We start from the raw sequence: 22408 nt of genomic DNA on the forward strand, positions 1-22408 counted from the left end.
CTTTATGATGGGAGTGGAATGGAGCTGAGTGCATTCCAGGCTTTGAATGATTATGTCTGGCTGCTCTCTGTGCTGCCACTTTCATGCAGAAATATGTAGATGGACTAACAGAGCTAACAGAGATACACATCCACATTCTGCTCGTGTTCCCATGAGCCCCGGGAAAGAAAACTAAATCATATTGAGAATAAAGTTATGTAAGTGACGATTGTGACTCATGGATATTAAGCAGGAAAATCGTCTGACCTCTTTTTCACATGTCGGCATTATTAGCAAGCAGAATCATGATCCACATGCACTGTTGTGCCAAACATATTTGCTTTGGATTTTACATTGTGGGCCACATACAGCTCATTTTGATGTTAAGTGGGCTGGATGAGTAAAACTCGCCTTTGTGTCAGTGTAAAGATACATTTAATCTCTAAGATGTCTTAATATAGGAAAAATCAGTGCAGTTTCAACAGTACAGACTTTCTACACAACAAAGAAATGTTGCTGTAGAATTATTCCTCTACTCTCCTGTAACTATGAAAAAGAAAGTTTTTGTCAATTGAAAGAAAATATCCTGGATTTTTTGTCTTTTACTGCTCAGATAGTGAAAAACAATAACTTTTCTGTCATTTTGTTGTTTATCTGCTACTTAATTACTTGGGCATAATGTAAATGGATATGGGAGGGGGTCTTAATCAATAGGAAATGCTATAAAATCTATGAAAATATAGTTAAAACTCCAAGATTTAACCTCTCATTCACTTTGTCCAAAGCCATTGGAGTCTTTGCCGAGCTGATTCTGGCTCCCATGCCTTATGTTTGACACCCCTGCTCAATTGGCTTCTCTTATTACTCTTTTTCACGTTTGATTTCATTTTACGTATTTGTTATTCACATTAGTATATGTGCATTTTAGGAATTCCAGAGTTGACAGCAGGGAGTGGCAGAAGTGATCAGGAACGGGGAAAAAAAGAGACAGAGGAGGAGAAAAGAAAAAGGGGAAAAATAAGGAAATATTTGAGATTAAACCTCTTGGCTAAAACATATTTAGACTTGTCTTGATTCAGCATTTACTGCTAGTATTTTTCTTTAATGATATCAATAACCCACCCACACACACACACACACACACACACACACACACGTTTTGGCTTTGTTTGTTTAATTTGTGTTTAGAGTCATTTCCAAGAAGTTCATCTCTAGCCATGTTCATCAGGGGCACAGCATGGATAAAAGCCAAAACAGCACTTTGCCTGGCAGTGCAGCCTTCATTCATGCACAGACAGGCAACTGGAAATTGTGTCATTTAATGAAACACATTTGTCACAACTTGCCCAATATGTGTTACTATGAAACTAAGCTTTTTCCAACTTATCCAGTTTATCCAGTTCCATATCAAACAGCGAACAGTCATCTATCTAGCCATGACAGTCATTCACTGTGAAAGGTTAAAGACAGTTAAAGACATGAAACCGTTCTTATGCGTTTTCCATTACACGAACTGCCTCTGTTTGTCTACAGGTCGAGGGGTAAAAGTGGAGACTATCCTGAAGGATGACGAGACTCTGACGTCATTCCTCCTCAGAGACATTCCTCTGACCGAGTCTGTAGTGTATCATCTAGTTAATGCCCAAATCAGGCCTGAACAGGTACACGGGCGCTCACACACATGCATAAACACACGCACACAGCCAAGGGTACACAGTGTGACATTTTACCATTAAGAAGTCAAGACACTGATATCTCTTCATACCACCAAGGCAAGGATTCTGGTGGAGTACAGTATGGAACACAAATGGTAATATGACACAGTAAAGGAAGAAAAATAAGGTAGTTACCAGTTTCAGTCATTATGCAAATGTACTGTTTATAAAGCTGGGGAAACTTGCAGCCAGCCGAGACTGAAGATGCCACTTGGATGTCCAGATGAACAGAATCAACTTTCTGGGACTTGGTTACCTGGACGATTAAGCATGCATCACGACAATATACAGCTGTTTAATTCAAGGGTTGAATAAAAGCTAACAGACAAAAGACGTCACAGAGCAGTAACACACACATCAGATTGCTTCTGTCTTTGCTGATGTCATCTGAATCCACATAAATCTGCGTTTTTCCAGTTTGCTTTTGGAGTCCCAGACTTGCATTTAAAAGACATTGCGTGCAGCCTCAACTTGCTCGAGCGATTCCTCATTTTCCCCAGCCGTCGAGGACTCTACGCAGTTCGCAACGCCATGTGCATCCTCACTCCGCAGCGACTGCAGATCATCGAGGACAAATTCTACGCCAATGTCGACTTTTTCAAACTTTTCCGACTGGTGAGTGTTGGTTTTATTTGTGATTTTAGAGAGCTGATATGGAAATCACCAAGGATCACTGGCTTACCTTTTGAAAAATAGTTGCACAATTTAAATTTCATTCTGGCTCAGTTAAACTGGGAGCACTCAGTCTGTAATTACATCTTTATACCCTTGACTAAACTATCTATTGTGCACTGAATGGATACACTTAATACCACAATGTGGCAGTTATCCGGTTGGTTCATGAATAGGAAGAGGCCGTACAGAGCTGTGTTTGGATACATCTGGTTTGGGATCTTGCCATGTTTAAAAATTCATTCGGATCTTCATAGTGTAAGTCAGCCATTTGCTGGCTAAGCGACTTGAGGTCAAGCTGGCAAAGGTCAGTGTAGGATTTGCCAGGATATGATTTCAAAAACAGTTATCAAACAGTATCATAAACTGCCAAATGTAAGCTGTGCTGTGTTTCTGATTATTACATACATGTAGTTTGCAACCAACAAAAACACACTTGAGTAAAATATGAAGTAAATGAAGTAATCAAGTAACATGACTAGATTGTACCACGAGTTTCTAGTATATTGTAAAAACTACAGGAGAAAAACAGTAAGAGGTACCACCATGTTTACCATGATGCATGATTATCCACCTTCAGCTCAGTATGTCCCATCGTGCTTTAGCACGTTTTGTGTTTTAGACTCTGATTGCACTGCATTCATAGTTTGTCCTCCAGATCAAAACCCAACAAGCTGACACACGCCTATTGTCTCCTGACATACCTCCTGTTCAAAGTCAGGAGATGCAAAGGATAAACAGATGTTAGTATTTTTATTAGAGCTATGACTCATGAGGTGGGGCAAAACAAAAATTCTCTGGGAAATGCAAAATGCAAAGTAAACAAGGCGTCGTTCCCCAGGAATGTCAAATACACTGCTTTGTGTAGTGAAAGATGGCTTTAATGTTTCCTTCTGTATTTGATGAGCTGTAATTGCCTCATAAAAATGAAGTGTCTATCAACGTGCTCTAAGTAGGCAGCAGTGATGCAAACAGTTTGTAAAGCAGCAAGCTTTGGCCAGCTAGACAGACTTAGTCTCTTTCTTTGATTAGTTTAGAGACAGCGCTTTCTTTAGAAAGCAGTGCAAGTAAGAGTGAGAGTAAACACAAACCACAAAAAAGCAGTTGAAAACAATGGCCGCCCTCTGCCTTATATTCATCCAGGTGCAGGAATATGGGACTAGGCCAAGTGAGCTTAACTGTATGAACCTGTCTGTCCGCTAATTCTTTTAAGCCTCAATCTTTGTGTTCTTGCTACCCTGTGCACTCTTAATACCATTATTTTTTAACCTTATCCTCCATTGTTTGTTGTGTAGTTTGACTTCAGGCACAGGAGTAGCTTAAAATATTACTGCCTGGCTTTGGAAACGAATTTCACTCAAATCACACATCCTCCCCATTTAGTGTCCGCGTGCACTGAGATAGGAACATATGTCAAAGCGGAAGGATGTTTCCACTGGTGATTCTGTGTCTTGGCCTTCTTCTGCTTCCTGAACCTTTAGCCTATTGTGTTGTGAACTTTCTGGAAGCTCTCTGGGCAAACCAGCAAGATCCTTGGTAGAAAGTAGTACTCAGGTGAACATCAGAGGAGGGTTTTACAGATGGTTTCCAAAATTCTGTTTGCATCACATAATATCACCATGTCCTCATAAGACAGTGGCTTTATGGGAAAGGTGTTCATTTTGAGAAGCACAATACTGGAAGTTTACAGCTTTTGTATGAATGCAAAGGCAGAAAATGTTCATTCATTTGTATTTCTCATTAGCTTCCTCTTGTACTGGACAATTACTCAAAAGGCATCGACATTCACTTCTGGGTCCGGGTTGTCTCCTCTGCCTCGGACAAACTGAAAGAGGTAAGCCCCGGCTCCAGCAGCTCAATTCAAAAGTTCACCGCCCGCTATTTTTAGTTGTCAGGAAACAGTTGCTTCCTCTGGCCTGGCTTTTTACGCAAACACAGTAGGGGGATATTATCTAGTGCGTATAAGGAAGGCTAAATTCAGAACATGGCATTTTAGCCCCCCAGAAACAGCAAAAGCAGATAGATCATCATTACGGGACCATTCACTGGAAAAACGCCCCCCAAACAAAGCAAAAAAGACTAAGGCTGCAAGAACAGGTAAAAGTCTCCAATGGACATGGGTGATGAATGAACATGTTAGTGTATGTGTTTTCCTCATTAAAAAGTCTATGAACATGATTTTTCACTTATTTTAATTGCTGTCATTAGAAAAAAACATTTATTTTTTTTTTACCTTAGCAGGCTTTAGCTGCGGAAGAGCCAAATTTATTGTACAAGTGTGACTTAAAGTTAGAATTAGGCATGCTCACAAACTACCATTTGTGGTGTATTTATATTACCATTTATGTCTGTATGTGGAAATACTGTTTTGTTTGTTGTGGATGTTTCCATGGGACATTCATTGAAACTGACAGTCTGGCATCCTGTTGGCGAGACACTTGTCTCTCTCAGGACTATAGAGAGCGTATGATCCAAGTGGAAGGCATTAAAATAAACTCATTCTTTCTTCTTTTTTAAAATTAGACATTAAATATTTCTCAAAAGTTCCAATAATTGTTTAGTCATGCACTTGCCAGCTGTTATTTAGATATATAATAACTGACTAATTTTGATACGTATGCTAATCGTGTGTAAAGGATATACTGGATATTTAGTCCTCTGTAGAGGGTAGCTTGATATAACAGAGTCCCTTTTCTCTTTTTTATATTTATTGTATGTATTAAGATCTGTAGAAATCATTTTTTATAATATTGCACATGTCAGTTTTAAGTAATTTAATATCTCAGGAAGATGTAGAAGACTGCAACCGGGTTACACATAATCTCGAGGATATTTTTAATGCAGTGTTTTAGTAGCTGTGCTGACCCTGTAATAAGAGGATAAAATATATGGAGAAAAGTACACATTACACCTACAGGAGCTGCTCAGCCAGGAAGCTCCTGGCACACAATTTTTGTGATGATAGTAGTCTGAGATGAAGTTTGGAACATCTGGCCACTTTTATGCACTTCCATTTACTGTTTACAGCTGATCATGGAATATCTCGGAGGGAAGAAGGGCTTTAACAAATGTTTGTAAAGGCAGACTGCATGGCTAGTGCCTGATTGTATACACTCTGGCAACGGAGCTGAAAACACCTGAAGGTGTATACTTTTTCCCCATCACGTGCATACTGTTTACACCTATGACAGAAACTGGATGTCTAAAAAACACATTTACACCAGCCTATTTTTAGATTTCCGCTCAACATATCTTTATCATTAGATAACTGCTAGATTATATCTGAAAGGTTTTCATTTTCTTTTTTTGTTTGTTGAAGCTTGAATGATTCTTCTTATCTCTCTGCAGTTGTTCCAGAAGAGTAGCTTCAGGGAGCTCATCCAGGTCGTGACTCCTCTCTTCCAGAAAAATCTGTCTTTCAGGGAAGTGATGGCTGCCGCCTCCAGCCTTGTATGCGGGTACACTGAGGGGGCTTTCTCCCGAGTCACCTCCTTTAACTGGTATGAAGACAATAACTACAAAGCCTTCCTGGGTATCGGCACTGGGTGGGCACAGGACCGTTACACATATGATAACAGCACCAGTGAGTACACCATATACATCTGTATTACCTTGTATGACAGATTATATAGTAGACCAACCTAAAAGTACTGTTCTTGAGACTGCTGCCGTTTTTTTTTTGGAGTAACCTTTAATTTGCAAACCCTCTAGTTTTGTATAAGAGTTGTGATTTTAACCCACTTTGCTGATTTGCAAATTCTCTTAAAACCCATATACAAATATGGAAGTTTCTTGGAGAACTGGGCTCAGATCCTCTGTGGATTTAGCACATGGTCTCCCAGTACTTTTTTCTCTTCATGCTGTGGAGGCGAGAACTCCAGCAATGTGATGACCATGATGAAAGGCTTTTTTATTAGATCATCACCTACTATAAAGTTGATCTGCATAAAGCCAGTGTTGCTGGAGTTTTCAGCCTCTCAATCGTGTTCCTGCTTTATGCAGTTTGGAAGTAGAGGAAGTTGCACCAGCATTTCTTTACTTTCACAGTCTCTGCATGTGGATTGCCCATTGTCAGCTGGATCATGGGCTAAAACAATGGATGGATTGATGCATGGTTGGATGAATGAAAAACTGGCTACTCTCATCTTCATCAGCAAATTTTAATTCGATCTCCACCCTGCCCAACCTACGCAACACATTTAGATGAGCATAAAAATAATTATGCACTCTATAATTGGTTTCCAAATAATTCTTTGTGCCATGCTGTCTTTGATAGGGTCCTGTTTAAGTGCCTAGCTTGACCTATATTGCAACAGCTTTTACATAACAAATAATCTTTCCCTTCAGCTCCTTTCTGCAATGACCTGATGAAAGAACTGGAGTCCAACCCTGCCACCAGGATTGTGTGGAACTCTGTGAAGCCCATGCTGATGGGACGGATCCTCTATGCCCCTGACTCTCCAGCTGTCAGAAAGATCATACGAAATGTAAGCGGCATTTAGGAGATGAGAGGTGGAGCTCATGGTGTCAAACCAAAACCTTGTTCTATGGAATAAAAACAGCTTTGAAATAGTTTTTAATGAGCTCTGACTGGTGATTCTGTGTGTTTTTATGCAGTTTTTATATCCAGCTTTATATCCATTTAAAGTAAAGTATGTTTGGCTAATAAATGCACCTACTTGAGCAGTTCAAAATAATTGCCTAAATAAGTGCTTGGAGGTGTTTTAGGATGGCTGACAGGAGGAGTTTGGCAGCAACAGTTGAGATATTTTATTATAATTCAGCCAGATGCACTTTAGAGATTTCAATTATAGCAGGTATGTTGTATCGATTCACATAAACCAGGTGCCATACAGTCAGCATGTTGAAGCATAGCTTGATGTATTTAATTCCAACTCTGATACTTGGCAATACGTGAGGGATTTATTGCACATTTTGTACATTTTAACAATGAATACTGAAATAACTTGTTAGTAAACAGGCCTGAACCAAGTGAAGAGACATAGTTATATTATCTAAAAATTTTAAAATTAAAAAATCTAACATTTCTTGTAGCACAGATAAGCCCCTTTAGATGATTTGTTTTACTCAGTAACCTCCATGTCTTTGTTTGTCTTTTGGAGCAGCGTCCACTGTAGTGAACAATGCATTTACCCTCAAAAAGGGATCAGCTTTCATCAAGTCATGTCCAACCTTTTGTGTCTAGATGTAGATACGTGTTGGTCAAAGGCCTTTGAGGGGCGGGGGTGGGTTGGTAGCGGTCATGGGTGGTTTGATCGCAATGCAAGAGCACAAGCTGATCGGCTATGGTGAAACCACGGCGCAGTCTAATGGCGCCGTGGCCTTTTTAACTGTTGTGTAAGCAACAAAGTGTCTCCTTAAGGATGTGTGATTGGATACAAAAGAGACACACAAAAACGTGCGTTTCCCCCTTCCCAACCTTTAATGACCTCTTTGTTTTCCTCTTCTCTCAGATTGCGATCTTGATTGGTCTAGGAATGTAATGAGCAAGGGGATAATTCATTACTTTACAAGACTGAAAACATAGCCTCTATAGGCTCTTTGTTGTCATGCTCTCAGCTCCTGTCATGCATCAGCGTGTTTCATAAGAAAGCGAAGAACCATGCGCTTAAACATATGTTGTCACGCTTTATGTGACTGCCCTTGTTTTATGTAAGCCATGTAGGTCTTGTCTGTACTGTATCCTGCCATTACTTATTTTTCATTTGTTACACTGTAAGAATTTATCTTAAAGTGCAAAGTCACATACTTCAGGGCCTTCTTTTTACTGGAAAGCATAGATAGAGGCATATTTATTCTGTGAGGGCACAATCAACATCCATTTTTATCTTTACAGTGTCTCTTATATTAGATGCATCATATGTGCTGCTGTGTCTGTATAGATATTCATATTCAAAGTTGCATGTCAGCTACTCAAAAGATACTTTGATTGCTTCCTTTGATAAAATTATGGAACTAAGTAATCCCCCCTGGCTCCCTTGTTCTCCCCTTTTGCCTCCTGTTTTCAAACTGCCTCATGGGCTGAGGAAGCACTCACTTGTGGGAACCTGACTGGGATTCACTGGGCAGGCTGAATGCATTCAGCCAGTTGTCACCAACAGCCTCCATTGTCACCCCGGCTCCATTGTCCCCATTGTCACCCAAAATCAGACACACACAAGGGGAAGGCGTTTAATTGGGTGTACTCTTGAGTGCTTTCATCCCCCACTGCACACGGCTGAATGCTGAAGTAGCCAGCCTTGGGTGTGTGCCACACAAAGCACTGTAGCGTACCCATACGCACATTCAGGGTTTTAACGATAAGCGTGTGGTAAATATTTGTTGCACAGTTGCCGGTTATCTATACAGGCCGACAGGAATTCTTTGTGTGAGAATGTGTGTGTTGTCTTTGCTGATCCTGTTTTCACAGGGAGTTTAATGTGGGAATGGTATGTAGCGGGAGATTAGGAGATCTGTGACAGAGTGTGTGTTTGAATGTCTGAATGTTGTGTACACACGTGCGGATTCAATGAACTTGTTCATTTCTTCTGTATATTGTTTGAACTGGGGTTGTGTTTGTACCTGTTTCTATGTTACTGATTGTTTTTCATTAAGATATGGGGAACAGTTTGAATAGCCTTGCCTCGCTTTGGCTAACGCTTTCCAACTACTGACATGCTCATTTGCATGTCTCCCGTAGGCTAACACTACCTTTGAGGAGCTGGAGAGGCTGAGGACTATGGGGAAGGCCTGGGAAGAAGTTGCTCCTCAGATCTGGGCTTTCTTCCAAGATGGAGTCCAAGTCAAGATGATCCGGGTAGGATAGCGTGTGAATGAAAAGGTGTCAGTGATTGAGGCTCATTTAACATCAAAAGATAACTACAGAATAGATTAACAAAATATTAATGTCCTAATAAAGTGACCTGTCTTCAACAATCTAGTACCTATCAGTCTAATAACTTTAGATAACAGTAACATTATTGCATCCTTTGTTCTTGTCTTGGCAGGATTACTGTGTTCCTACTGGTCACTTAACCACATCTTCTTAAAAAAGAAAAAGAAAAGGTTTTTGATGCTGTTAGTGGGGAAAAAAATAGTTAAGTGTGTTGACCCTTCTTCCTTTCATTTCAGGACACCATCCGTAATCCTTCTGTAATGGATTTCATCGACCGGAGTCTGGAGATGGCGCCTTTCTCCTCCAAACACATCCTCAACTTCCTGCACAACGGCCCCCCAGAGGAACGCCCAGATGACGTGCCTGATTTTGACTGGCGGGACATCTTCAACCTTACAGACCGGGTGATTCGGATGCTTAACCAGTATGGGGATGTGAGTGGCTGTTGCTTTTTTTTGTGTGGGATTTAGCATTTTCTTCCTGCGGTCGCCTCTCCAGTACCAGTCTTCTTTTTTGTGAAGCGTGTATCAGTGTGTGGAATTATACTGACTAGTCAAAGGGAGCTTGGCATTTCGAGATGAATCCAAAGTGTCAGAATAATTTTTGTAAAGTGTTTTTTTTAACCTTTTCACCTATCTGACTATGACAGTAAGAGTGCAGACTGTTGTGCAATTTTCACTTCACCTGAAACGGTGACAGGCCTTTTCATGACATAATCCAATTATTCACAGGTCCTGTCACCCGCTGATTTAGTGCCCTGGTTACCTAACTGCTACGTGCTCAATGCAACCCTTGACATGATCTGAACATTTAGATAGTGTCTCTGGGAGCTGTAATTTGTCCCCCTGTCCTAAGACATGGAAATCCACCCAGGTGGGCCTGAGCCAGAGCAACAAACTGGCTGTCAAGTCTCTTTTGTTTACTGCTGATTGAGAGGAGGGTGAAATAAAAGAAAAGCATCACAGACCATCTCTTGTGAGTGCCCTCCACTATGAGTGTTTGAAACAAAGTTACCCATTTCCCTGTACAGGCTGAGCACGATGAGAGGCCTATCACACTTGGGGGTGACACTGGGGTATCTGGGGGCATGGTTGGGTAGATGGTTGGTGCTCCGTGTTTTTGTCCATGTTGAAGCTTACAGCACTTCTGTGTGACAGGGAGAGTGGGAACGATTGAGGCCGATTAGATACAGCTGTCACTCTGTCCACCATCCTTTATAAAGAGGCAACAATGAACGTGAGCTTGATGGCTGGCTGAGTCAGGTTGGTGGCACGCATGCACATCGCACCACCCAGTTGGGCTGCAGTGTTGTTAGTTGGATGCTCGATTAAATGAAGGGGAGGTCTTTTGGATTTGGAGTATTTTTCAGTACGTGTTCTGGATAATGGGTTTATAAATGCATACTGTAGATGAATATACGTGGATGCATATGTGTGTCTGCACACAAAGGGGTAAATATTTTTGCTCTGGCAAGATTTTGAAAGCAGGCCCTCCCACTTACAGTGAATCGCTGTATCAGACACGGTTTTCAGTGAAGAGACAACCACTGCAATGCCACTGCACATGTGTGAAGATACACACGTCTTTATGACTCACTAGCCTCTATTGTCTTTAACATTCGAGCCATTCTGTTAGGTTTGGTTTGAGTAATGGCAGTATTTGTCTGGCACTATGGAACAGCCACAAATGAAGTTTTGATATTCGTAGTTCTCCAAACTGATTGAATTCAAGACGACTCTGGTAATTCACTTTTCTCTAGCACCACCTGCAGATTAAAATTTTCATTTTTGTAAAGACAGTCATGATTTTCAGTCATTTTTTCCCTTTTGTCTTCTTATAACTTTTACTGAAGACTTTTACACCAGCTAACAGTTTATCCTGTACGTTTTTATTAATTTGGTAAATGTTCATTTGGCTTAACTTAACAAAGTTTTCTTATTGACCATAAAGACAGGTTAGGATTAAATACAAAGTGTTTATACACCATTTTGCATTTAATCATCATTATTTATTGCTGGTGGAGGTTTCCTCCTGTTAAAAGGGAGTTTTTCCCTTCCCACTGTCGCCAAATGCTTGCTCATAGGGGGTCACATGATTGTTGGTATCTTTACCTTACAATGTAAAGTGCCTTGAGCCAACTGTTCTTGTGATTTGGTGCTATATAAGTAAAATTGAACTGAACTGAATTTTTGATAAATGTTCATTGAATCCTCTGGTAAACTCAAGCATTGACGACACTGCCCTGTTAGGAAACTTATTTTGAGTTTTTGAGTTGATGACTGTGCACTTTTTAAAAATCTGTTTCTCTTCTGTTCCCTCTCTCGCTTCCAGTGTGTGATTCTGGATAAATTTGTGGCTCTGCCTGATGAGGATACTGTTACGTATCGGGCGTTAGGCATGCTGGAGGACAGAAAGTTCTGGGCAGGCCTCGTCTTTGTAAATATGTACTCTTGGACTACTAATCCCCCGCCTCATGTTAAGTTCAAGATCCGTATGGATATTGATGCAGTGGAACGCACCAATAAGGTCAAAGACAGGTTAGGATGAAATTCTACTTAAATGATGTATTTAGTGTCGCACAGTAAACATGTAGGAGCTAAATATGGGTGTATTCCTCAGGTACTGGGATCCAGGCCCCAGAGCTGATCCTATGGATGACCTCCGTTACGTTTGGGGTGGCTTCGCTTACCTGCAGGACATAATAGAGCATGCCATCATCAAGACACAGACAGGAAAGGAGCGGCCGCTGGGTGTTTACCTACAGCAGATGCCCTACCCTTGTTACGTGGATGATCTGTTAGTGGAATTATTATAATTAAAGAATGCAATTAAATCTCATTAAACAGTCATAGCTTTTACTTTCAAGGTATAGCAATGAATTATCTGTCCATGTGCCAAAACTGATCTGTCTTGGCAGGAAAGCTGACAACTTGTGAGATGTATGCAACAATCACTGCACATTTCTCCCTCATCACTTTTGCCCTCTTTGTCTTCCTTTAAAGCTTCATGCTGACTCTCAATCGCTGTTTCCCCATCTTCATGGTACTGGCCTGGGTCTACTCTGTGTCCATGATTGCAAAGAGCATTGTTCTGGAGAAGGAACTGCGGTTGAAGGAGACCCTAAAGGCCATAGGGGTCACCAACGGTGTCATTTGGTCCACCTGGTTTATTGACAGTTTTATTGTGATGGGCACTAGCACAGCTCTTCTTACGGCCATCATCATGGTGAGAAAAAAGAGCTTAGCTTTTTCTAGAACCTCCTTTTGTGTCTGGGCTTTTATTCAACTCATCCAAGCAAATATCTGATTACCAACACCTCTCTCCTTATTTGCATGAAGTTGCAATTTAACCATTTAGTTTTGCACCGCAATCTGGCATTTTACCAGAAGCAATACATGGATTAAGTCAGTGCATCTGTTATATAACGCACCAGTAAATCATCACTTACACTGTGAATCATTACAAATGTTTTACCTTGAAATAATAAATGGATAATAGTTTCTCACTGACCCCATAAATCATTAATGAAATAACTGTGAATACTGTGATATCATGGGAATTATGTCAGTGCCTTTGCAGTAATGTGCCGGTGAATAATTAACACTTCTAAGCCACAAGTTCTCTCGTGTAGACAGGTAGTTACTCAGCAGGCACATTATTGTAAAATGGGCTGTTGTGACATCTAGTGGGAGTATTGTGTAAAAAACAAAAAATAAATACTAAAACTTCCAAATTATGTGTGAAAATTCACTAGTATTTCTTGTTTTTGTGGTGATTATTTATTAGCTCTTCTTATTTTATATTCTCAAAATCTTCATAACATGACTTAAAACCCAGTAAATTTGGTTTTGGGGAAATAAATTAGTCTTTCACTTACCCAAGCCATCAAATATTTTTAGTAAAGACAATTTTTCATGAAAACATCATTCATGCACTTTTTTGCCTTAATTACAGGGAGGCAGGGTGTTGAACTACAGCAACCCGATCATCCTCTTCCTGTTTCTGCTCACCTTCACCACGGCCACCATCATGCAGTGCTTCCTTCTCAGTGTCTTCTTCAACCAGGCAAACTTGGCAGCTGCTTGCTGTGGTATCATTTACTTCACCCTTTACCTTCCACACATTTTCTGCTTCGCCTGGCAAGACCGCATCACCAAAGACATGAAGCTCCTGGTGGTGGGTGTCTCAAGTTGAAAGCATGCTTACTAATAATGACTGTTATTTAGTTTTAGTTATAGAACAGGATTAGCTTATTAGCATCATTAATACTTAATCACAGTATGTGTACCAACCACAGCTATTTGTGTTTCCTTACTTTTAACCCTGATGCAGACTTAGGAACAGACAATAGGAATAACATATGAGACTATAGATGGTTGACAGACTTGCTTTAAATGTCAAGCAAAGATAATCTTAGCACTGATTCCTTTCTCAGAGTCTACTGTCTCAAGTGGCATTTGGGTTCGGGACAGAGTATTTGTCAAGGTATGAGGAGCAGGGTCTGGGTCTTCAGTGGGATAACATCCAGACAAGCCCCCTGGAGGGGGACGAGTTCTCCTTCCTCACCTCCATCTGCATGATGGGCCTGGACACAGTCCTCTATGGGGTTCTGGCGTGGTACCTGGACAATGTATTCCCTGGTTAGTGTGTAGGAGAATATTGAAGGGTCTCGTTACAGCTATTTCATTAAAAATAATTGTGTTCATTTATTTAATACGATTTATTTTCATTATAGGACAATATGGAATTGGCCGTCCATTTTACTTCCCCTTTCTGCCCTGTTATTGGCTCAACACTGTGGCTCCAGCTTCAGGTACGTTTGCTACTTTACATCTCCGGATGCTTTTTCGTGGGAGGGTTAATTTGTTTGACAGTGGATATTGCAGACAGATAAGAAACAGTCATAAATCTAATATATTGTTTTTGTCATCCAGCAACAAACTAATTTAAATCTCATTTCCCAAAGGCAACACCAGAATGGAGTTGGATAAAAAAGGCTTTGATAATCTTGCAAACAAAGGGCAAGGAGAGCAAACAAAAGAAGAAGATGGAATCCATGATCAGGAGAATAGCCCGGAGAAAACCAAGGGTATAGAGGATCCACCTTCCTGTGAGCATCACGACCAGCGTGAGAGGCTGGGGAAGGAGAACGAGCCCGAAAAGAACCAGGAGAGAGACGGTATAACGGATGGAGCAGCTTTACCCCAGTGTATAAAAATACAACAAGCTTCTACATTTAACTGTCTACTACTTTCTCAATTTAAAGAACAAATTACAGCATATTTTCACATATTACTATAATGATCGTAGCATGTATATAAGTCTGTTCCCTCTAAACACATTAATCAAGCTGAATGAAACTTACTTTATAAACTACAAAGGGTATCAGGATTATCAAAATCTGCTGTATGTATGTTGTTTACATTGCAGGTGTGTTTTTTTCACTTCCAAGAAAACATAATTTATTCAACACCATTCACAAGGCTATTGAACCCTATCCTGTTACACTAGTGTCAATCCACTACCATCTGTAGTGTCGCTATTATTCATATTGATATGATTTTTATCACTATATACAGTGATGTGAGTGAAGTGAACTAGCTTCCTCCCATCAGGTGCATTTTTGCTGGTACAGTTATTATGTATTTTATGACTTATGTAATGTTTCTCCAGGGAAACAGCTGATTTCAATGCAGGATTAGGGCTCTCTTTCATTGCATTCACTTTGCCCCTCATTTTCCATTTATCACTGTCAACATTAACTGTGTGGGAACTCAGTGTCCTTGTATGTGTTTGCACTTGCTGACATTTGTGAACGTACACGGCTAACCCTTCAGGTTTATGCTTAGTTAATAAGTGATGGAAGCGTTTCCTTTGCACTGTATGGCATTCCAGTTGGCTGAGCTCATATGTTCCTTCCTGCTTTCATTTGGGAAATATTACATTTTTGTTATTTACTGAAAAAAATATACTCTGGTACTTTGTTTAGTTGAATTCAGTAGTTTTCTTTTCTTTTTCATTATTAACTCCATATCTAGACAAATGAAAGAGATGAAATGTGTCTTTGGTGTCCACAGAGCAGCCTTACTTCGAGGCAGAGCCAGATGATCTAGTAAAGGGTGTCTGCATCAAAGACCTGGTCAAGATGTTCAGTAGTTGCTTCAGACCGGCTGTGGACGGCCTCACCATCAGTTTCTATGAGAGCCAGATTACTGCCCTTCTGGGGCACAATGGAGCTGGAAAGACCACCACTATGTATGCCAAACAGTACATAGATGCCCATCGATGTATATCTATAGACCAAAGAAAATATACTAATATCAGTTTTCTTCTTTTCTGTCTCTCCTAGGTCTGTCTTGACTGGTATGTATCCTCCCACCTCAGGGACAGCCACCATTTATGGGAAAGACATCCGCACGGACATGGACACCATCCGACAGTCTCTGGGAATGTGTCCTCAACACAACGTCCTTTTTCAGTAGTATGTACTTCCTCACATATTAATAACAAAAGTAGTTTTTGGACATGTTACATGAGCAAACGGATATAAAGATAGCACCATACTGTATAGCTGGATCCCTGTTTCCTTGTCTTTCTCTTGCTCTTTATCAGTATGACTGTGGCAGAGCACATCCTCTTCTACTCTCTGCTGAAAGGCCGTCCAATAGCAGAGGCTGAGGAGGAGGTGGAGAACATGCTGCAGGATCTGGGTCTTCCTCACAAGAGAGATGTACTGACCCAGAACCTTTCAGGTGTGTTTGGAAGCAGATGTACGCATAAATCTATCAAAACTCACTGTAATGCAGACTATACACACAGAATAATGTACTCCCCATCAATAAATGATGGTGTTCTGTTCAAGGGGGCATGCAGAGGAAGCTGTCTGTTGCTCTGGCTTTTGTTGGCGGGGCCAAGGTGGTGATCCTGGACGAGCCCACATCTGGGGTGGATCCCTACTCCAGACGTTCTATCTGGGACCTGCTACTCAAATACCGTGCAGGTAACACTGATCCTTACTGATTTTAGAGGAGTATTGGTATAAATATTTTAAAAACCAGTAAGCCAGTTGAATTGTACTAAGAAAACATTATTATGTGTTACACGAAAATATTCCGGGTAAAAGAGTGTTCATACAGAGAATTAATTACCCAACCCGAGTATTCACATTAGAAGAAATCTAAAATGAAAATCATTAAACACACTTAGCTCGACCTGTTACACAACATGGCCTCTAGAGGTTAGACGATGAATAAATCTGACTGGTTTGTCTAGACGGGCCACAAATAATTAAGCTTAGATCCTGCACAAATCATTATAGCAACAAAACCACTACCAACAGCACGTATTACACTTTTCTGGCATACCTGACGCCTCATAAACTTTAACCTTTCTGAATGAAAACTTTAAAGTGGAATTTATAATAAATGATATATTTTCTATTACAACTGACAGATGCCTCCAGTATAAAATGGATGACTGTGTTTAATATATTCTTGGGCGGGAAGGATTTATGACACCACAATCAGGCCAGCTCCACTGAAATCTCCATAATAAAAACGAGTTATTACTCAGCTTTGAAAAGCTTTTCTTAAATCAAACGCATCTTTCCATTATTCAGCCTCTCTCTATTAAATTCTCTCTCTCTCTGTGCTGTTTGCAGGGCGCACAGTGATCATGTCCACCCATCACATGGACGAGGCTGACCTGCTGAGCGACCGCGTGGCTATCATCTCTCAGGGTCGCCTGTACTGCTGCGGTTCCCCAATCTTCTTAAAGAACTGTTTTGGTGCTGGATTCTACCTCACTCTTGTACGCCGCATGAAGCATGACACTCTCAAGGTGGGAACTAAGGAAGAGGGAACCTGTTGTATATTTGTGCATCATCCTCTTTAAAGATATAGATGTTGTAGTTTTGTAAATTAAAGTAAACCTGGTTTAAAGTTAAGTTCCTGCCTCCTTATAACATTTGTAAAACCCCCAACATTACAAAGAAAACACAGTGGGATGTTTTATTTTTCTGGGGTATATTTAACACTTGAGCAACGCAGCGATTTCTCATTAATTTCTTGTTATGGTGTCCTTCAGCCTAGCTGTGACTGCACAGAGGATTGCTCGTGTACGTGCTCAAAATGTTCGACATTTAAAGCGAACCGGGAGGAGAGTCACACCCCTGACAGACAGATGGATGGTAAGTCACATTTAGAGGACTTACCGTGGGAAAAGCTGGCCATTAATTCATTATGTTATTGGTACCAGAGATCACTTCGTTATGCTGACACTATTGTCATTTTGGCTGAACCTGTTTTTAGGCTATTAATCTAATTATTAAGACAATAGGGCACACTCCCTTTGTCATGTTGATGAATAATACCTTTACAGTGGATTGCAGTCACTCTGGTTACTGTATCTGCTGACAACACACCTAGAAACACCTTGTATTCACTGTGAAATACTGTGACCTATAAAATTAAATCATTATTATTAGTTAGTGTGAGAATTAAGTGCACTGAGTAACAGATTACATGCAAAGAATAATGTGTAAAAGGCTGATAAAAGGCAAAATAGATTTCTTCCCCTCATCTGCAGGTAACATGGAAAGCATCACAGCCTTGGTCCATCATCATGTGCCCCAGGCCCGTCTGATCGAGGCTATTGGCCAGGAGCTCACCTTTCTTCTGCCCAATCGTAACTTCCAGCCCAGGGCCTATGCTAGCCTCTTCAGGGAGTTGGAAGAAACTCTCTTGGACATCGGCCTCAGCAGCTTTGGTGTGTCTGACACGTCTCTGGAGGAGGTGTGTAGAAGAAATAACCCTGAAAGTAAAAGCAGTAGTATCATGCAGTTACAATAATAGGAATAAAATAAATAGTCATTTACATTTGCAAATTAACATTGTGACTCTAGAACTAAAACTAGAAATAAACAAGCAAAAAATAATTATTATAACTTCAAAAACTGGCAGTCTGTCACTGCCTGACTGTCTTTGTAAAAAGATACATTTTATACGTTTTTTTTTTCCCATTAAAGTTTCTTGGTTTTATGTCCTGAAATTAAAATGGATAAAACTGATGTTTTTTGCAGATCTTTCTGAAGGTCACTGCAGATGGGAATGCAACCAAGAGGAAATGTTTTCAAGGTAAAGCATGAACAAACTGCAGAAAGAGCTCAATCTAAGGCAGAATTTTCTTTTCACCACTTCTTTTCTTCCTGTTGATTTATCAAAGCCTGATTGGAGCCTTACAGTTCTGACTGTTGTTGCCCTGTTTTCTCAGTCGACCCATAATCATGTTTTATGTCCTTCGTATCCATTCTTTAACTCTCTCAGACAACAAATCATGGCAACAGATTTCTCGAGCTAGTCTCTGTGGATTCAACAGAGTCGCTGTTGATATGGAACCACTAAAAGGTGACAGTGTCTTTAAGCTCAGAGCTCTGGCTAGTAGCTGCTGTTGTGAGGAAAACAACAGTTATTGTGAAGGTTACACTAAAAAGGAAATGACATAATGAGATTTCTGTATGGTAAAAATTAAAGTACTTACTAACAGCTAGTTAGCCTAGCATATATATATAAAAAAAAAACGTGAAAAAGCTGACAAAACATTTGTAAAAAAAGGTTTCAAAAGCTCAGAAATGTCTTATACATCTTAGTTTGGCAAACAATAAAAAAAGGAAGTGACCATTAATTGCTCTGGTACATAACTGTTCCATTAGTAGATTTGAAAAGGCTAACATACAAAGCCATGCTAGCTGTTTGTTTCTGCTCATAACATTTGTTTTCAGCTAACTAGAACCTCACCAGACCAGAAAATCCTATCAGTCGACTGATGAAACTCTAACATTTGAGACTTATTTCTTATTACTATTTTGGCAAAAGCTATTCCTGGCACAGTGTAATGCAGAGAGCTTCAGCTTTGCTATTAGGCCAGCCAAAGTCAGGCTAATGAGCACTGCTGGCAAATGCTTTTCGGTCACAGTGAAGACTAAAGATGCTTGGCTAGCTCATTGGCGTCTGTAATTTAGCATTGAGATCTCTGGTGGAAGTCATTTTTAATTTAAGCTTTTATTTCAGAGTCCAATGGCCAGAGTACATGTGACACCTCGGAAGGCAGTGCAGGCAGAGGATCTTACCAGGTCAGAGGCCTCTGTCTGACCACCAAACAATTCTTTGCTCTGGTAATCAAGAGGTTGCATCATGCCACACGCTCTTACAAAGACTTCATTGCCCAGGTAACCTTCTTATTTTATGATATCTTAATAAAAGACGTTATTATTATCATTATTATTATTTTAGGAAATACCATTGCCTTGGACGGCTGTGGCAGCAAGCAGAATACACTATGTGTTTCAGGTGCGTAAGATTGGTGTTTGTGTCTCTGTCTTTGGTAGATTGTCCTGCCGGCCAGTTTTGTTTTCCTGGCACTGACATTCACTCTGATCGTTCCACCTTTTGGAGAGTATCCGAGCCTGACCCTCAGCCCATGGATGTATGGACAACAATACACCTTCTTCAGGTGTGCACTAGCCCATCATGAAAGGTTTAGCTGTTATGAGGAGATGTACCTGTTCAATGGGGTTGATCAGTGTGGCTCAAATAAAACATCTTTTAACAAATGTTTGTGTAAAATGTGTAAATGGACAGAATTTTCAGATTTTTGCTATTTTGTATTCATTACATTTTACCCAATGTAGTAATGAGCGCCCTCCAGATGCTCAGATGAGGTACTTCGGTGAGGTGTTGTTGGACAAGCCTGGCTTTGGGACTCGGTGCATGGCGGATGAACCGCTGGAGTAAGTCAACTTAACAGAACTAGCGGTTCTTGGACTGTCTTTTGTGTGTTTTTTGTTTAACATTAGTTCCTTTCCTCCATTGGAAGAGATTTCCCATGTAACAACATCACCACAGAATGGGAGATGCCCTTGGTCAACCCTGCCCTCATAGAAATGTTGGCCGGCACAGAGTGGAACTCCCTGAGACCATCTCCACAATGCCAGTGCAGCACACCTACAAAACTCACCATGCTTCCTGTGTGTGCTGATGGAGCTGGAGGGCTGCCACCTCCACAGGTAGGTTACGTAACTGATACTGAACATGACCACATTATGTGCACGCAATTATATAAGTACAACGCTAAGATCCATAAGTGGAATTACATCTGCATTCGATCCACTGCTGCTGATAAGTGTTAACAGAGAAATCCTGTTCCTATTCCTCAGAGGATCCAGTCAACAGGAGATGTCCTCATGGACCTAACGGGCAGGAATATTTCAGACTACCTGGTGAAAACCTACCCCAGAATCATCAGAACCAGGTGTTTTGGACAAGTTCTTACCAGTTGTTTTAATATACTCCAGGGTGAAAACAATATCTAATTTCTGCATCTGATTTTTTTTTCCAGCTTGAAAAGCAAATACTGGGTGAATGAACAAAGGTAATTTAAATTTGAATCAAACTAATTTATTGAAAAATACATTTCAGTCCAAATAGTGGAAATGTCTGACATGGTTGAAGTGCACCTCATAGACGTTGTGTTATGTGTAGTGGTGTGGTTCTCCCCCTAGTGGTTGAAATAAGGTAATAATTTAAGTCTGAAAGCAGGCAGATTACTGAAAGGCTCTGTCAAAGGGATTTTCTGTGTGGCATCCAGGTACGGGGGTATATCAGTGGGAGCACAGCTCCCTGTTTTAGGGGTGGAGCCAAAGACCATCCAGGATGTAGCAGGTCAGCTGGGACGACTGCTCAATGTAACAGGGGTAAGCCTTTGAAGCCAAATAATATGTTTTTTTTCTGTGGAGGGTCTGAGTCATTGCACGCGCTGTATCTCTGTTTCTGCATGTTTATCACTTTGTTCCTTTGTGATTATTTCTTAAGTCTCAAATTTGTGCTTGCAGGGAAAATATTCAAAACAAACGCTAAAGGATATAGGGACGTTCTTTAGGTACATGGAGACTGAAAACAATGTCAAGGTCAGTTTCAAATTAAATCTTTGTCTCTATAGTTAACTTGCCTACACAATATGAGAGATCATGCTGTAGTTTGATATTAGGAATCAGCAGCAGCATCTATTCCTTTTCCCAGGTGTGGTATAACAATAAAGGCTGGCATGCCATGGTATCTTTTATGAACGTGGCCAACAATGCAATCCTCCGTGCAAACCTGCCCAGAGAAGCTAACCTTGCTGAATATGGAATCACTGTCATCAACCATCCTCTGAACCTCACCAAAGAACAGCTCTCTGAGATCACTGTGTGAGTGAACGTCAGCCAAGTAGTTATCACCCCATCATATTTCAAGGGCTTTTTAAGAGAGCCAGAAAAGATATTTGTTGCACAAAGACAACATTAAACATGACAGCATTTTTGGAAACTCATCCATCTCTCTCTCATTTTCCTAGTCTGACCACTTCAGTGGATGCAGTGGTGGCCATTTGTGTCATCTTTGCCATGTCCTTTGTCCCAGCCAGCTTTGTCCTCTACCTCATCCAGGAGAGGGTCACTCAGGCCAAACACCTGCAGTTTGTCAGTGGTGTCAGTCCACTGGTGTACTGGATGGCCAACTTTCTGTGGGACATGGTAGTGCAGCAGCATTACATTAAGACTGTGACAGTGGCTGAGATTTCAGTACAATCAAGAAGATTCGTCAGTAGCTTTTTGTAAACGCTGGTATTTCTGTGACTCTCTTCAGGTTAATTATTCCATCAGTGCAGCAATGGTGGTGGAAATTTTCATCTTTTTCGACAGGAAGTGCTACACCTCACCAACCAACCTCCAACCATTAATCGCTCTGCTTATGCTTTACGGGTAAGCTTTAATCTTTTTAGTTTACTGTTTTACATGTGTGATTTTAGTAACTAACGGTGTAATAATTATGGATGTGGATGACTAGATGAATAATTGTCACTGATCAAACTAGTCTGTGCCAGATGTACTAGTCATTTAATCCAGTTGTTAACATTCTAATTGATTCCCAATGCCAGTAAACTGTGTCTTAGCTGTTATTCAGCCATCTGCCACTAGGTGGAGCTGCAGCCCAAACGACGCTGTGGAAAAACATAACCTGTTAATCTAGGCATGAAATTTTTGTTGTTTTTTGAGATTTTCTGAAGGCAAAATAATAAGATTGTGGAGACAAGTGGCAGAAATGAGCTTTCT

At 40.6% G+C, this 22408-nt stretch overlaps 1 protein-coding gene across 3 annotated transcripts in view; it reads left to right on the forward strand.

Moving 5' to 3' along the window:
- The window catches only part of abca4a (ATP-binding cassette, sub-family A (ABC1), member 4a), a 30986-nt gene that overhangs the window by 2477 nt on the left and 6101 nt on the right, over positions 1-22408 (forward strand). For 2 of the 3 annotated variants that reach the window (XM_005461400.4, XM_019363092.2), the window contains exons 6-39: positions 1513-1640; positions 2112-2309; positions 4111-4200; positions 5715-5949; positions 6714-6853; positions 9067-9183; positions 9498-9695; positions 11593-11798; positions 11881-12057; positions 12264-12486; positions 13216-13437; positions 13697-13901; positions 13997-14074; positions 14228-14440; positions 15339-15516; positions 15611-15742; positions 15874-16013; positions 16124-16261; positions 16922-17100; positions 17347-17449; positions 17848-18053; positions 18341-18395; positions 18585-18665; positions 19329-19486; positions 19646-19770; positions 19949-20047; positions 20134-20323; positions 20474-20568; positions 20656-20688; positions 20905-21010; positions 21149-21223; positions 21336-21505; positions 21652-21829; positions 21942-22057. In XM_005461400.4, the coding sequence (XP_005461457.1) occupies positions 1513-1640; positions 2112-2309; positions 4111-4200; positions 5715-5949; positions 6714-6853; positions 9067-9183; positions 9498-9695; positions 11593-11798; positions 11881-12057; positions 12264-12486; positions 13216-13437; positions 13697-13901; positions 13997-14074; positions 14228-14440; positions 15339-15516; positions 15611-15742; positions 15874-16013; positions 16124-16261; positions 16922-17100; positions 17347-17449; positions 17848-18053; positions 18341-18395; positions 18585-18665; positions 19329-19486; positions 19646-19770; positions 19949-20047; positions 20134-20323; positions 20474-20568; positions 20656-20688; positions 20905-21010; positions 21149-21223; positions 21336-21505; positions 21652-21829; positions 21942-22057 (4987 nt within the window). The remainder of the gene's footprint in view (positions 1-1512; positions 1641-2111; positions 2310-4110; positions 4201-5714; positions 5950-6713; positions 6854-9066; positions 9184-9497; positions 9696-11592; positions 11799-11880; positions 12058-12263; positions 12487-13215; positions 13438-13696; positions 13902-13996; positions 14075-14227; positions 14441-15338; positions 15517-15610; positions 15743-15873; positions 16014-16123; positions 16262-16921; positions 17101-17346; positions 17450-17847; positions 18054-18340; positions 18396-18584; positions 18666-19328; positions 19487-19645; positions 19771-19948; positions 20048-20133; positions 20324-20473; positions 20569-20655; positions 20689-20904; positions 21011-21148; positions 21224-21335; positions 21506-21651; positions 21830-21941; positions 22058-22408) is intronic. The other variant, XM_019363093.2, reaches the window with a different exon arrangement.

This window comes from Oreochromis niloticus, linkage group LG9 (assembly GCF_001858045.2).
Source record: "Oreochromis niloticus isolate F11D_XX linkage group LG9, O_niloticus_UMD_NMBU, whole genome shotgun sequence".
NCBI lineage: Eukaryota > Metazoa > Chordata > Actinopteri > Cichliformes > Cichlidae > Oreochromis > Oreochromis niloticus.